General features: G+C 54.7%; 1 protein-coding gene across 1 annotated transcript in view; it reads right to left on the bottom strand.

The window, feature by feature from the left end:
- Positions 1 to 5064: 5064 nt before the first annotated feature.
- The window catches only part of LOC120235370 (tyrosine-protein phosphatase non-receptor type substrate 1-like), a 41945-nt gene continuing 33925 nt past the window's right edge, over positions 5065 to 13084 (bottom strand). Inside the window, exons 8-9 of the mRNA XM_039237673.1 lie at positions 9953 to 9992; positions 5065 to 7682 (exon numbers count right to left, since the gene is read on the bottom strand). Coding sequence (XP_039093604.1) covers positions 7428 to 7682; positions 9953 to 9992 — 295 coding nt within the window. The 3' untranslated portion in view covers positions 5065 to 7427. The remainder of the gene's footprint in view (positions 7683 to 9952; positions 9993 to 13084) is intronic.

Below are 13084 nucleotides of genomic sequence, written 5' to 3' on the forward strand. Positions count from 1 at the left end.
CCAGGTCCAAAGCCGCCATTTTCAGTTCTCCTAAGAGGCCCTGCAGTCTCCCGCTTCTGGGCTTTTCTACATGCTCTCCTTTCCTCCCTCCCTCCCTGCCTTGCCACCCACCCATCCTTCCTTCCGTGAACACATCCAACCACCCACTCATCCTCCCTCCCTCCTTCCTTCCCTATTTATTGGGTTCATCACACAGACTAGACTCAGGAGTTATACAGGTGGGCATAGCCAGCACCCTCTGTGCCCTGAGGCAGCTCCCAGGGCAGCGGAGGAGGGGGATATTAATCAAGGGATCACACAGTCAGGACCTAGCTACAAACACTGACAAGCATTACAAACAGAGGTCCTGGGCAGGCTTGCAACGGTGGTTAACAAGGGAACTCGCCCAGTGTTTGGATTGGAGGACAAGCAAGAAATAGACCCGGCAGGTGTTCCGGGCACAGCGAGTAGCATGTGCAAAGGCCCTGTGATTCATTCCAGGACCCGTCAGGAGGCTAGTGTTGCCAGTGCAAGGAGTGATGGGGAGACTGCTGCCAGACGGGGCAGTGGTGTTCGGCAGGGGCCAGCCCTCGCGGGAAAGGATTGCTTCTGCGCAGCCCTGGCTCCTTCGCATCCTTTTTATCTGGTTCATTCTTACTCATCTTTTAGGCCTCAGCTCAGGGTTTCCTCTTTGAAAGCCTTTATTGCCCTGTGCACACTGAGTGAGGCCTGTGAACTTACTCCTAGTAAGAAAAAGTGTCCGGTAGTCGGAAATAAGGCAAAGAAGGTGGAACTTTCTTTCATTGCCCTGCTGGGGCAGTTTTAAAAGGCCCCCTGAAGGTACCGCTCGTTCTACAAGGGGTGGAGCAGTGTTCGGCTTTGCTATTCTGTATCGGCATCCATCGGGTTTTGTAACTTCTTGAAAATTACACACAGACACCCCCTCGTCCAGATGCTCTGGCTCCCTCACATCCCATGAGCTCGTCAGGGCGTGGCCTAGCTTCAGTTGGCTTGGTTTCCCTGGAGGTTTGCTGGGCGGGCTCACAGTGGGAGCTGGAGGGGTAATGACTGGCTGAAGGAGTGATCTTGTCTCTTCACCTCGCTGAGCCTCAATTTTCTTATCTGTGAAATGGACCTCATAGCACCCATCTTTGGAGGAATTAAAAAAACAAAATTCAGTGAAATGAAGAATTCCGGTGCCCGGGCGGGCCCCTCTCTGGCACATGGTGGCCTTCAGTCTCCGTTCTCCCAGGGGCTGGATTTCTAAGGCAGGAAGTGAGTCTGGTGTTGGGGGGCTCGTGGTCTGGTTGCGGGGGAGGCGGGAGACAGGGTGACTTAGCGTGGGGCCATTTCTGTCAAAGGGAGCCACACCTGGTACCTGGTGGGACTAGCCTGGCCAGAGAGTCTAGTCCAGACCCAGGGGGAGCAGGAAGTGTCTTTAAAGAGGTCAGGTGGGGTGTGAGGAAGAGGACCCTTAAGGCCAGGCGGGGCATTGGATTCACCAAAGTTGGTAAGAGAGGGCCATGCCAGACTAAAGAGGGAGGGAGGGACCTGGTAAAATTAGTTCAGCCAGGAGGGGAGACCCACCGTTGTTGAGCTCCTCTGAGAACCTGGTGTTGGCGTGTGGGTGTGAATGGATGTGTGAGCAGTGTGTCTGGGAGGTGAGTGTGACTGTGTGTGAGGAGTGTGTGGGTGTGCATGTAGACGAGTGTGGGTGTGTAGATAAGGGGATGTGTGTAAGGGGGGTGTGGGTGTGAACTGTGTGGTTCCCAACACGAGTTACGTGTGTGAGTGTGACTGTGTGTGAACGCCTGCAGGGGTGGGGGTGTGAGCATGTGAGCGTGTCTGTATGTGAGTGTGAATGTGAGTGTGCATTGACTGCTGTCTGCCCCACGCTGTTGCGAAAGGTCTCAGATCTGTTCTCTATTTCACCTTCACTAGAACCTGCAGGTGAAGAGTCCATCCCATTTCCCAGGAGAACAAACAGAGGCTGGGAGGTGAGGCCGCTTGCCCAAGGTCACAGGGTGAGGACTACAGCAGCCCCCGCCTGCGTCGGCCCGGGTGGTGGGAGGAGGAGGGAGCGGGCAGGGGCGAGGCAGTGAGGCAGCCTCTGCAGACAGAGCGATGACGGATAAATGGCTTGTCCTGGAAAGGCTGCACTTTTCATTTTCCTGTTCTGCTTGCTCTGTTGGTCAAATCTCTCTGTGTTCCCGGAGCTGTCACCTGGGCCCGGCCCTGGGCCGGGCTCCAGGGCTGTCAGGTCGGGGCAGGTAACCAGGTCGGGCTGAATCCCCGGGAGACAGGGCACCGGTCTCTTTTGAGGTATAACTTCTACACGGGAAAATGCAGGCGTGTCCAATGTGCACTTGATGGATTTCGTGTCACAGGCCCCCACAGAGCACCACTCACATGGAGCTACGGGACATCTGTCACCCGGGGGCTCCTCACACTCCTCCCCGTCACTGCCCCCCTGCCAGGGTTGTCCACACCCCCAGACCCCTGTTCCCAAGGTTTTGCCTGTTATTGAACATCGGGGACACACGTCTTTTTGGAAAGCATTTTCTAAATTTTTAAAAAAATTTTTTTAATTTTTTTTTTAATTTCTAGGAGAGAGAGAGAGAGACAGCGTGAGCAGGGGAGGGTCAGAGAGGGAGGGAGTCACAGACTGAAACAGGCTCCAGGCTCTGAGCTGGCAGTCAGCACAGAGCCCGACGCGGGGCTCGAACCCACGAACCCATGACCTGAGCGAAAGTCGGACGCTCAACCGACTAAGCCACCCAGGCGCCCCTAAATTTTTTTTTTAATGTTTATTCCTTTTGAAAGAAAGAGAGAGTTCATGCATGGGTGAGTGGGGAGGGGCAGAGGGAGAGAGAGAGAATCTCTAGCAGACTCTAGACCTCCAGCAGCCCCCAGCCCTGTGGCGCCCGTCTCGTGCCCACGTGCGCCCACAGGGACGCCACTTCCCGGATGGCAGGCGGCCCTTGAACAAGACGTGCAATCTCTCTGTGCTTCAGTGTCTTTATTAAACAGATGATAATCATAGTACCTACTTTAAGGTTTGTTAAAGGGATGGACTGAGTTGATTTTAAATAAGTTAATATTTATACAGAGCATAGGAGATGGAAACGTAAAAAGAGCATATATAAAAATTAAATAAACAAACCTGGGTCAAATTTTGGCTGGTGAGAATATGCTAGAGCACGCAGAGTTTTCACAGTTGGGCATTAGAATCTTGTGGAGAAGGCAGGGATTTTCCTGATGATGATTAAGAGGGGGGGCTGCAAATGGCCTCTGGGTCCTCACGTGGAGGGGTGGGTTGGGGGGCTGGAGGAGGGCGGCGGTGTCCTGTGGTTCTCTTTTCCAGAGATAAATGCCAGATGCTTGACTGATTTCCTGGCGGGCAGGAAGAGGGTCACTTGGCTCCTATCAGCTTGCATCTCGCCGGCCAGCCCACAGCCCCGGAGATTTGGGCCTCGGAGAAGCAAGGCCCAGGTGCTGCATAAAATACATCCCCCAAGTCTCTCTGCCTGGACATGCAGTCCGTCATCCCCTCACCTTCCCAGAAAACAGGTGGAACTTCCCCGCCCACTCTGCCTGGATGCATGCCTTGAACACCTCATCCCCGCAAGCAGCACACATATTTTCCAGGTTGGGCCCCGGGGGAGGCTGAGAGCTGAGTTATCTGCCACAGCCAAGGTCCCGGCCTGTGAGGAAGGTGACTTCTTCACACCCTGCGGGAGGCTCTTTGCCTTAAGTGTCTTAGATCCCCAAACACATATCTCAGGCCAAGAGCTCGGGAAGACCCCATGTGGGCCTGTGGATCCCGGCGCAAAGTCCCAACTCGACTACGGGTTCATTTGCGTGGGCTCTCCAGGTCCCATGCATTTCCCGAGCCTCAACCTTCCTTCCCTGCAAAATGGGCACAAGCCCTGCCGACAGCTTTGAGAATTGAACGAAGCAGTACGATGTGGTGAGGAAGAGCCAGGCTCCCTGGGTTCAAGGCTGGGCTCTGCCATGGGACACTGGGGAAATGAATTAACTTCTCTCTGGCTCAGTTTATGCATCTATAAAATGGGGATGATATGAGTTCCAACCTCCTATGGTGGTTGGAGGATTATAAGAGGTAATGACTGTGAAGCCCCTGGCAGGCATGTGACTTACCACAGTGCACGGTCAGCGCCAGTACATGACTGTTAACAGTTGTGGACTCGGGGGTTAGAGGCTGGGCACTGAGGTCAGAGGATCAGAGTTTGAGTCCCAGTGACCTCACTCATTAGCTGTGTGACCCTACCTAAATTACGCTACTTCTTACCTATTACAAGAAGTCAATGATATTACCTTGCTCTGGTTGTGAGGTTTGAAGGAGCTAATCAACATAGAGTCCTGAACCACAGTAAGCACTCCTTATGGTCAATATCATATAGCCATCATTATACAATTGTCATAATATTATTAATATTCTAATGGGGGAGAGGTAGGGAAGCCAACATTTAGTGAGCACCTATTACATGCTAACACTTAACATGAATCATTTGGCAAGGATATTTAAGGCCCCGTGCTGGGTTTCTGCATTCAGTCGAGGGGGAAGTGAGGCTCCCAGAAGGTGGTGACCCACTCGCCTGAGACCCCACAGGTGGGGAGGGGCACTTGGTCCCAGCTGTGCAATGTCTAGGGCGGGAAGGAAAGACCAACATTTCAACGAAGGCCTGACACGTGCCGAGCACCCTGGCCCCCTTCAATCCCCACGGGAACACTGCCTGCGGGTAGGACTGTCCCTCCTTGTGTCCCTCCCCCCACCCCGAGTCTCCGGGAGGTAAGCTGTTTCAACTCTGCAAAGTGGCAGACCTAGGACGCACTGGTGGCTGTCTGTCGGAATTCTGCTTACACAGATGTCTGGGGCACAACCTTCCGCCACCTCCCTCTGCATCGGGGGAAACAAAGTCTTCGTGTCTAGAAACCCCAGAGGGAGGCTCAAACCCTGGGGTCTCCAAGCCCCGGGGGCCACACCCGATCCTCTCCCAGGCTCTTGAGGACGATGGAGGGGGCCACACTCACAAAGACAAAGACAGTCGACACCCAAAGGGGTCGTTGTTACCCAGAAATCTTTATTACAAAAATATTTTGCAAGCCAAAAAGTTTAAGTTGCAACTATATACAAAATGGGGCCTGTTTCCTTCCTAGCAGTCTAAAAATAAACTCCCGAAACCACGCTCCTTCCGTAGTGTTGTTTCGACCTCTTCCTTTTCCTGGGGTTCGATACACAAGGTATGGGAATCTCCAGGCTGCCAGGCCGGAGCTGAAGCTGCACGACTTCCTTGGCCTCATTCCCTTGCTCCCCTTCCAAAATTCAAGACAAAGTAAAATGAAAATGGCACCAAGAAAACGCTCTTGAAATTCTGTGCGTGTGTGTGTGTGTGTGTGTGTGTACGTGTGTGCACGCTCAAGCACATATGCGCCTTCTCTGGGCCGAAGAGAGGGAGACTAAGGTTTACAAGCCAACCTTTCAGAATTTGGAAGCGGCCCGAGCCAGGTGGCTGGGTCACTGTGCTCCCAGATGTCACGGAGAAACACTGCCTCGTCGGCCAAAGCTGCCCACATGGCCGGTTGGCTCAGCTGATCCCTGGATGCCATCGTGTAAAATGCCAAATCTCTGTCCCCAAAGAACTGGGTCTGAGCGGAGCTCCTGGTGTTCCACGTGTAGGACCTGCTGATGGTCAAGGTCGCTCAGCTTCTTGTTCTGATGGGCTGGAATCCCAGGGGCATCCGATGGATGGCTGGGCCCAGGAGGGCGACGAAGATTAATCTCTCAGCTCTAAGACTTATGCGTGCAGACCGAATCAACAGGGCTTGCCATGTTTGCTGGCCCTGGGCCCAGCCAGGCCCCCCCCAGTTGGAAGGGTGGGGGTCAGGGTAACAGGTCACGGCATCTGCCCAGCCCTCCTGAGACGGGGGACAGAAGGAGGGTCAGTCCTGGCTTCACAGCTGCCCAGGCCTCCTGGCTGCTTTGGATTTATTCCAGTTTGATCCCCAAAGGGTTTGAGAGCAGAAAAGAGAAGATTCCTCCTGCAGGGATCAGCTCAGAGAGCTGGAATGGGGTAGTCGCTAAGGGGCGGGGGAAACAGATAGGCATAGCTTCCCTCTCCTGCATGGAGCAGGGGACATCTTTCCTCTCCCCTCTTTCTGGATGAGAAGACTGAGGCCTCAGGTCTTGACAAGCCTGCACTGTGAGGGACCAGCCTGGAGGAGCCCTGAGCGGGTCTGGATTTAGCAAGCCGGAGGAACCGAAGGCAGCAGAACCAAACCCGTGGCTTGGCTGAGAACGTGACCAATTTTGTCCTGGAGGGAAGGCTAAGCATCTGCGTAGAACAGCCACACGGCCACCTTCCTCCCCGTCCGCAGGGTCTGGGGCATGGAGGGGCTCAGTTTCCGCTGCAAGGGGGTCCCTCCAGGACAACCAACTGGTAAACCTTAGACTGCACAAGACCCAACCAGGTACTTCAACACATGACAAAGAGCCAAGATAACATTGCTGTCGTTTTAAGAAAAAAAAACAAAACGAAACACCACAGATCAAATTTTCTAACACCTCAGGTTCAAGATTGCACATTTCACATTTCTCAATAATTTACAGGCGTCCACGGCGAGATGCTGCTGAGTTAGTGCTAGCTGGAGGAAGCAAGCTCAGGTTTAGGAAGGAGAGGAGGGGCCGTGCGGAGCGTCACGGTTGGGATGACGGGTCCTCAAGGAGTCTCGGAGGGCCACCAGGAGGAGGGGGAGTTTTGTTACTCAGTCCTTGGTGGTGGTGGTTGGTGGTCGTGTGGGGGTTCCTCGGAGGATCCTCCCCTCCCCCAGGGCTGGTGCCTCATCAGTCCAGAAATGGGGAGGCTAGGACTCTTGGCAGCCTTCTTGGGAAGGCTCTCGGGGACAGATGCTCACCAAGTCTTGGGATTAGGGTCCCAGCAAGTTATTATTTTTTTTTCCAGCTTCTCCGTGGATGGGGCAGTTCGATCTAAAGGGAGAATCTTCCCCCAAGCCCCAGTTGGGTGGTGGTAAAAGGAGGTGGGGTTTCCTCCCTCCTCACCCTGGAAGATCAGGCTACAATGAGGGGGCAATCAGGGTCTCCAAGACCTTGACCGAGACCCACGTGTTGATGGAGACAGGCGTGAGGGTTCTTGGCCTCCAGGGGTTCCAGCCGGTTCCCAGGCGGGTCCCCTGGCTAGTCTGGCAACATCAGCCTCCGTGTGTGGTGATGTGGGGGGGCTGTGGCTGCCCTGGGGATGCCGGAGAGCCCCGTGGGTTGGGGAGACAAGAGCCAGCCTCATCCTGGAGTTCCGGGGCCTGCACCATCCCGGCCCTCGGGGGCCTGGGCTGGCTGTCCCCATCACGGCTGTCCAGCACGGTACGGGAAGGCTCTCGGGGACAGATGCTAGAGACAACCGCGGTCCCACTCACTTCCTCTGGACCTGGACGCTGGCGTACTCCGAGTAGGATGGCTCGGGCTTGGGTGCTGGCTGCTTGGGGGCCCGGTTGAGGTGGACCATGTCCAGGTCAGCGTAGGTGAGGGTGTCCTCCGGCGCGGGCGGCGGGCCGGTCTGAATGCTGGCGTACTCTGTGTGGTTGTTGGGCTCGGCGGCCCGAGGCGCAGCCTTCTTCCCCTTGGGCAGGTTCAAGTCTGCGTAGGTGATGTCATTGTTGTCCTGGATCTAAATGCGGGGGAGAGAAGTGCGCTTTGGAGGCCCCTGCCTCTCCTCCACCCGGCAGCACCGAGGCTGGGTGCTTCCGTCTCCCCTCAGGCCCCACTGTCTCAGCCCTAGTTCGTGGCCCCCTCTTCTCTGGCCCAGGTCACCGCCTCCGGACTTACCCTTCTAATCCTCACACAGCCCAAAGGAGCTTCCTAAATACCAGCGGGGGTTACCTCACAGTGCTGCCTCACTGTCCCCCCACCCCAAGTTCTGTTCTGTAGCTTCAGGGTCCTTCCCTCTGCCTGGTGTCCCACCCCCTTCTCCTCGTAATGACCCCCCAGTCCACCCCGTACCTTTCAGCACATGCATCGCTTCGACCTAAGACCCTCCCCGTAGCTGGCGCTCAGGTTCTTGCTCTGGGCTTCCTCAAGCCATGTTCCTCAATTACAGCACCCACTGCCCAGGACTGACTCTGTCTGGGGGTCTGAGTGGATGCCAGCCCCTGGGGGGCGGAGATACTCATCCATGTATTGGTTCATTCAATGCATATTCACTAGGTATTTGTTATAATGCAGAACCCAAGGCTGGCATTGAAGCATGAATGTGTTGAATGGATGAATGCACAGACAAAAGAATGGATAGCAATTTCAGCTTCACTAGGGTGAAGCTGGGGTCTGGGAGACCGAGAACAGGGGCGTGCAAGGAGACCCCAGGCAGCAGGCACGGTAAGGAGCCTGGGGTTTCAGTCCTGGTGCGGCTCTGTCTTGCCGAGGGCCTATGGGCAATTCACTTAAACCTCCCTGGGCCTCAGTTTCCCCATCTGGGACGCGGGGCTATAATAGTGTCTATTTCCAGGGTCCCTGTGAGGCTCAGACATGATCACCCAGGAAAAGAACACAGAAGGGAGCCTGGCACACATCAAGCGAACCCGTGCGTTCGATAAATGCGAGTGATCATCGACCGCCTAGCGAATCTGAACGTCTCCCATGTGCTAATCCGACCACTCACAACAGCTGCCTTACAATTACTCATCATGAATGACAAACTTCGCTTCTTCTGGGCCCGGCACCCGTACTGTAGAAGCAGGGGGTGGGGTGCACTACCATGGCCCCTCACTGGTGAATGGTAATCCCCATGAGCTCAGCTCCCAAAAGGCTTATAGCTCGGTGCTATCACAGGGATCACCTTATCTGAGCCCATTCTCAGCCTGTGTCCAGGAACACCCTACCCCACTTTACAAGTGAAGAAACTGAAGCCCAGAGAGGTTAAATAACTTGGTCAAAGTCACACAGCTGGAAAGGATCCAAAGTCTGTTGGACCCAAGAGCTGTGGTCTCACCACACAGCCCTTCTCTCTGGGAAGCCCACCGCCACAGCATTAAAGTCCCTCCCTGGCAGGGAGGGGCTGGCACCTGGCATTGGGGATTCGAGACCCAAGGCTGTAATATGTTCCATGAGGGCCGGCTGTGGCTGCCTCGCTCACTGCCCAGGGCCTGGCACACAGTAGGTGCTCAGGAAGCGGCTGGCTGGTTGTGAATTCTGTGCAGGTTTCAGGAACCACCTCTCCCCATCATCCTTTCCCCCTGAAAGTTCTAGAGAGAAGTCCGGAGGTACAGATGACTGGGGAGAAGGCCTTGGTTTTTAATGACCCCTCGGGCTTGTGCCCAGGGCCACCGGGGGGGAGGGGGCTGTCCCCGGATCAGGAGAGCAGGCCACAGTTTGGGCTTACAAAACACCGTGGCTTTCAACAGCTCGACTCCGTGCAACAGACTACATCTGAAATGAGGACAACAGCCCGGGAATTGTCAAGGGCAGCTGGCGCTCTCTCATGGCGGGTTCAGGGCTGGGCCTGTCTCGTTACAAGAGGCAGAGGAGCCCTCTGCCTCCAAGGTCTGATGGCGTCAGCCCGTGAGAAGCAGGGCCAGGTCTCTCGGAATCAGGCCAACTAACGTTGCCCACGAAATCGCCTCAGCAGTGTTGCAGAGAAAGTGCCAGAAAGGGAGCACGCCCTTGCACGAGGCAATCGGTGAACTAACCGTGAGCAGTGCCCCCTGGAGTTGTGCACTGGGCGCACTGGGTCAAGGAGGCAGTGACACTCTCCCGGCTGTGACAGAGGACAAGGGGAGGGAAAGAGGAATTTGAGCATCCCCCACTCTCCCCACCCTTGCCTCCACCCCCCTCCCCTACTCTGGGGCAGGAGGCTTAATTTAGAACAGGATCTGCAAGTCTGGTTGATGCAAGGAGATCGTGCCGGTGAGAGTCCCAGGAAGGGCATCTCACCAAGGACTGTACCTGGGTTATTTCTCTGGTGTTCTTCTCGGGCTCATGCAACCTAAAAGGAAAGAGACACACAGATAAAAATACCCTCACTATCTCCAGTGCTCATGCAAATTGGTAAGAAGAACATTTCGGTTCTATTTCCTATATGGGTGGAGCAAGTCACAACAGACACACAACTGCTTATCAAATGTTTGGACAAGAGGGTCGATCTCACTAAAAAGGAACTTTCAGCAAGGCGCTTTTTTTTTTTCCTGAAACCTGCCTTTCCCAGCAAGGACCTTCAAGGTGCTGGGGGAGGTCTGGTGAAACAGACAAGTTCGTGTAACGCTGACGGGAAGGGCAAGCCCACAAAGGCAGCTTGGCAAGATCAGGAGCTTGGAAGGTGTCCTCATCTCTTGACTCATAAGTGCTCATTTTTTCGGGAGAATTCAAAATATAGAAAAAGCTCTCTGCACAGAGGCAGTCGCCACAGAGCAGGATCGGGAAGAAGGTTTGCTTGTTATAGTCCTGCCAGTTGGAACTGGTTAAGGAAATCAGGATAGATTCATAGATAAGAACTTAAAAGGTTTATGAGGAGGGCTTTTTTTTTTTTTTTTAATTACAAGTGATGTTAACATGATAAGCAAAAAGGCAACATTCTCTGGAATGATCTCCATCCTACAGAATTGTGTGGATCACACGGGAAGGAAACATAGTAAAATGCTAACCTTTTCGGGAGGTTTTTTTTTCCTTCCATTTCGTTCCCAGATTTTCCACATGGTCCCTATGCTACACATCTAGGTCTTAGCATTGAAAAAAAGAGAAGGAACAGTGTCCTGGTTAATCAAAGAAGCCGTTCATGTACTTGATTCTGTAATTGGAGGCCATGGCTTGGCTCACTGCAGGGTCATGGTCAAAGTGGTGAGCAAACCAAAGCTGCAGGTTCTGCAGGAGTGTGTAAGTTCTCGGGCCGGCACCTCCAGGGATGTTAGCCTGGATAATGTCAGAAATGAGCAATGGGGCTTGGCAGCAGGGTTATTAATGGATTTGGCATGAGGTCTTGGCTCAGAAAGCAGTTCTGGGGCATGACAAGCCCCACGTGGCCACAGAAACAGCCCTTTGGGAGCAGGGGCATGGCTGCGGAGGAAGATCACGAAGGTCTATCCACACCCCGACAGCTTCCAATCCTTCCAGGCGCCCCCCCCCCCCCCCCCCCCCCCCCCCCCCCCCCCCCCCCCCCCCCCCCCCCCCCCCCCCCCCCCCCCCCCCCCCCCCCCCCCCCCCCCCCCCCCCCACTGGCTGCCTCTGGTCCATGTAAAACTCATCACCCTGCTCACCAGCCCTGCACGGCCTGGCCTCTGCTGACTTCCCCAGGCCCATTCACACTCCTGACCCTATTTACCCACTTATCCACCCACTAAATGCCTCCTGAGGGTTAGTTGATGAGATGCACTTTGCGTCAACAACCTGGAAAGCTGCCCTCCACCGCTTTGTCTCTTGGTGAACTTTTGTGCATTCGTCAAGACTCAACTGTGGCGTCACCTCCTTGGAAAAGCTTCCCTGACACTGCTGGACTGACTGGACGGCTCCTCTGCGACAGCCTCAAGCCCCCTTGCCTATTTTCCTATCTGGCATATGCATCTGCCTGCCGCCTGCCTGCCATGCTTCCTCAGCTCTAAAGTGACTTAGAATGAAGAGAGACTGCCCCAGGGCCTTTGCACATGCAGCCCTCCTTGCCTCTTCATTTGCTTCACTGCTTCTCTTCCCTCAGACTTGGTTTCAAACAGTCCTTTCTCAGGGAAACCTTCACCAAACACCAGACTCCGTTCTTAGAACAGGGGGCCCCTCTCTTTCAGAGCAGACTGGAGGTAATTATCCATTTTGCTGTGTCTGGCTCTCCTGTGTCTGCGAATGGCACTGCTATTCCCCGTCCCTATGTTCAGGCTTCAGAAGTGGGAAGCATCCCTGGTTCTCCTCTGTCTTCCTTTACAACGCATGTTAACCCATCGCAATGCTTGTTGACTCCGCTTCCAAAATGTGCATCAAACCCGGCCACTCAGGCTCCTCCACCGTCCTAGCTCCCTAGATTCCTCAAGAGCCTCCTCGCTGGCGCCCCAGCTTCTGTTTCCACCCCTCGGCATGCCGTTCTCCACATGGAAAAGGCCCAAGTGAGGTCACATCATTTTCTGCTCAAAACCCTCAACCCCTTGTCGGCACACAGTGAGATCATGTCTATATTCAGGATGGAGCGCCCACACGATCCCCCCCAACCCCACCCCCGCCGAATGCTCTGGCCTCATCTCTTCCCCTTGCCCGCTCCAGGCCAGCTGCTCTGACCTCCTCCGTGTTCCATGAACCTTACCAACTGCTCCTGCCTCGGGGTCTTGGCACTGGCTGTTCCCTCTGCCGGGTCCACTCCTGCCCCAGATATTCCCGCGGCGGGAGCCTCCTTGTCCTTCAGCTACCTTCCAAATGTCACCTCTTTAGACAAGCCTGCCCTGACTGCCCGCCACACCCCACCCCCTGCTCTGCTCTGTGCCCAGCTACATTTTATTCAGTCGGCACCTGTATCGCATTGTGTATTAACCTCCCACCCACCTTACTCGGTGACCTGCTCCCTGATGGATCTGGGCTCTGCCCTGGAGCCCCGACACCCGGTGCCAGCTCGTGTGCAGGCAGCACACTGCAGGTATTTGTTGAATGAATGAATGAATGAACATGGAATCAAAGGGGCCACGAGACCAGGGCTAATGTCTTTTTTGCTCTCCGTCACAATCCCCCAGCTTAAGGCCTGGCACTGAGCTGGGCTCAATTCAGATGAATAAATGAAAGAAGCAGAGAAGCCCTAAATATTCCAAGAATAAACGCAGTGAATGTCTGACAAGTGAACAAATGGCCGACCGAATGAACCCCAGTGCCCAATTAAGGGAGCGGAGACATATTTCTCTCTCGTCTGAGCTGGGGAAGAAGATTACGGACAATGTTCTACCTGTACGCTCCTAACCCAGGGAGTTAGAGATACCCAGTCCCTCCCCAGCGCTGCCATCTGAAGGGCCCTTTGAGTTCAAAGCGGCGGCATTCCCTGCTCGGCACCCTCCCCGAGGTGCTCAGTGGTTACCCATGCCAGCGTCCTCCAGAAAGTGTCTGATCCCAGCCAGCCGACAA

Source organism: Hyaena hyaena, unplaced genomic scaffold (genome assembly GCF_003009895.1).
Source record: "Hyaena hyaena isolate Hyena2069 unplaced genomic scaffold, ASM300989v1 scaffold_131, whole genome shotgun sequence".
In the NCBI taxonomy this organism is placed as follows: domain Eukaryota; kingdom Metazoa; phylum Chordata; class Mammalia; order Carnivora; family Hyaenidae; genus Hyaena; species Hyaena hyaena.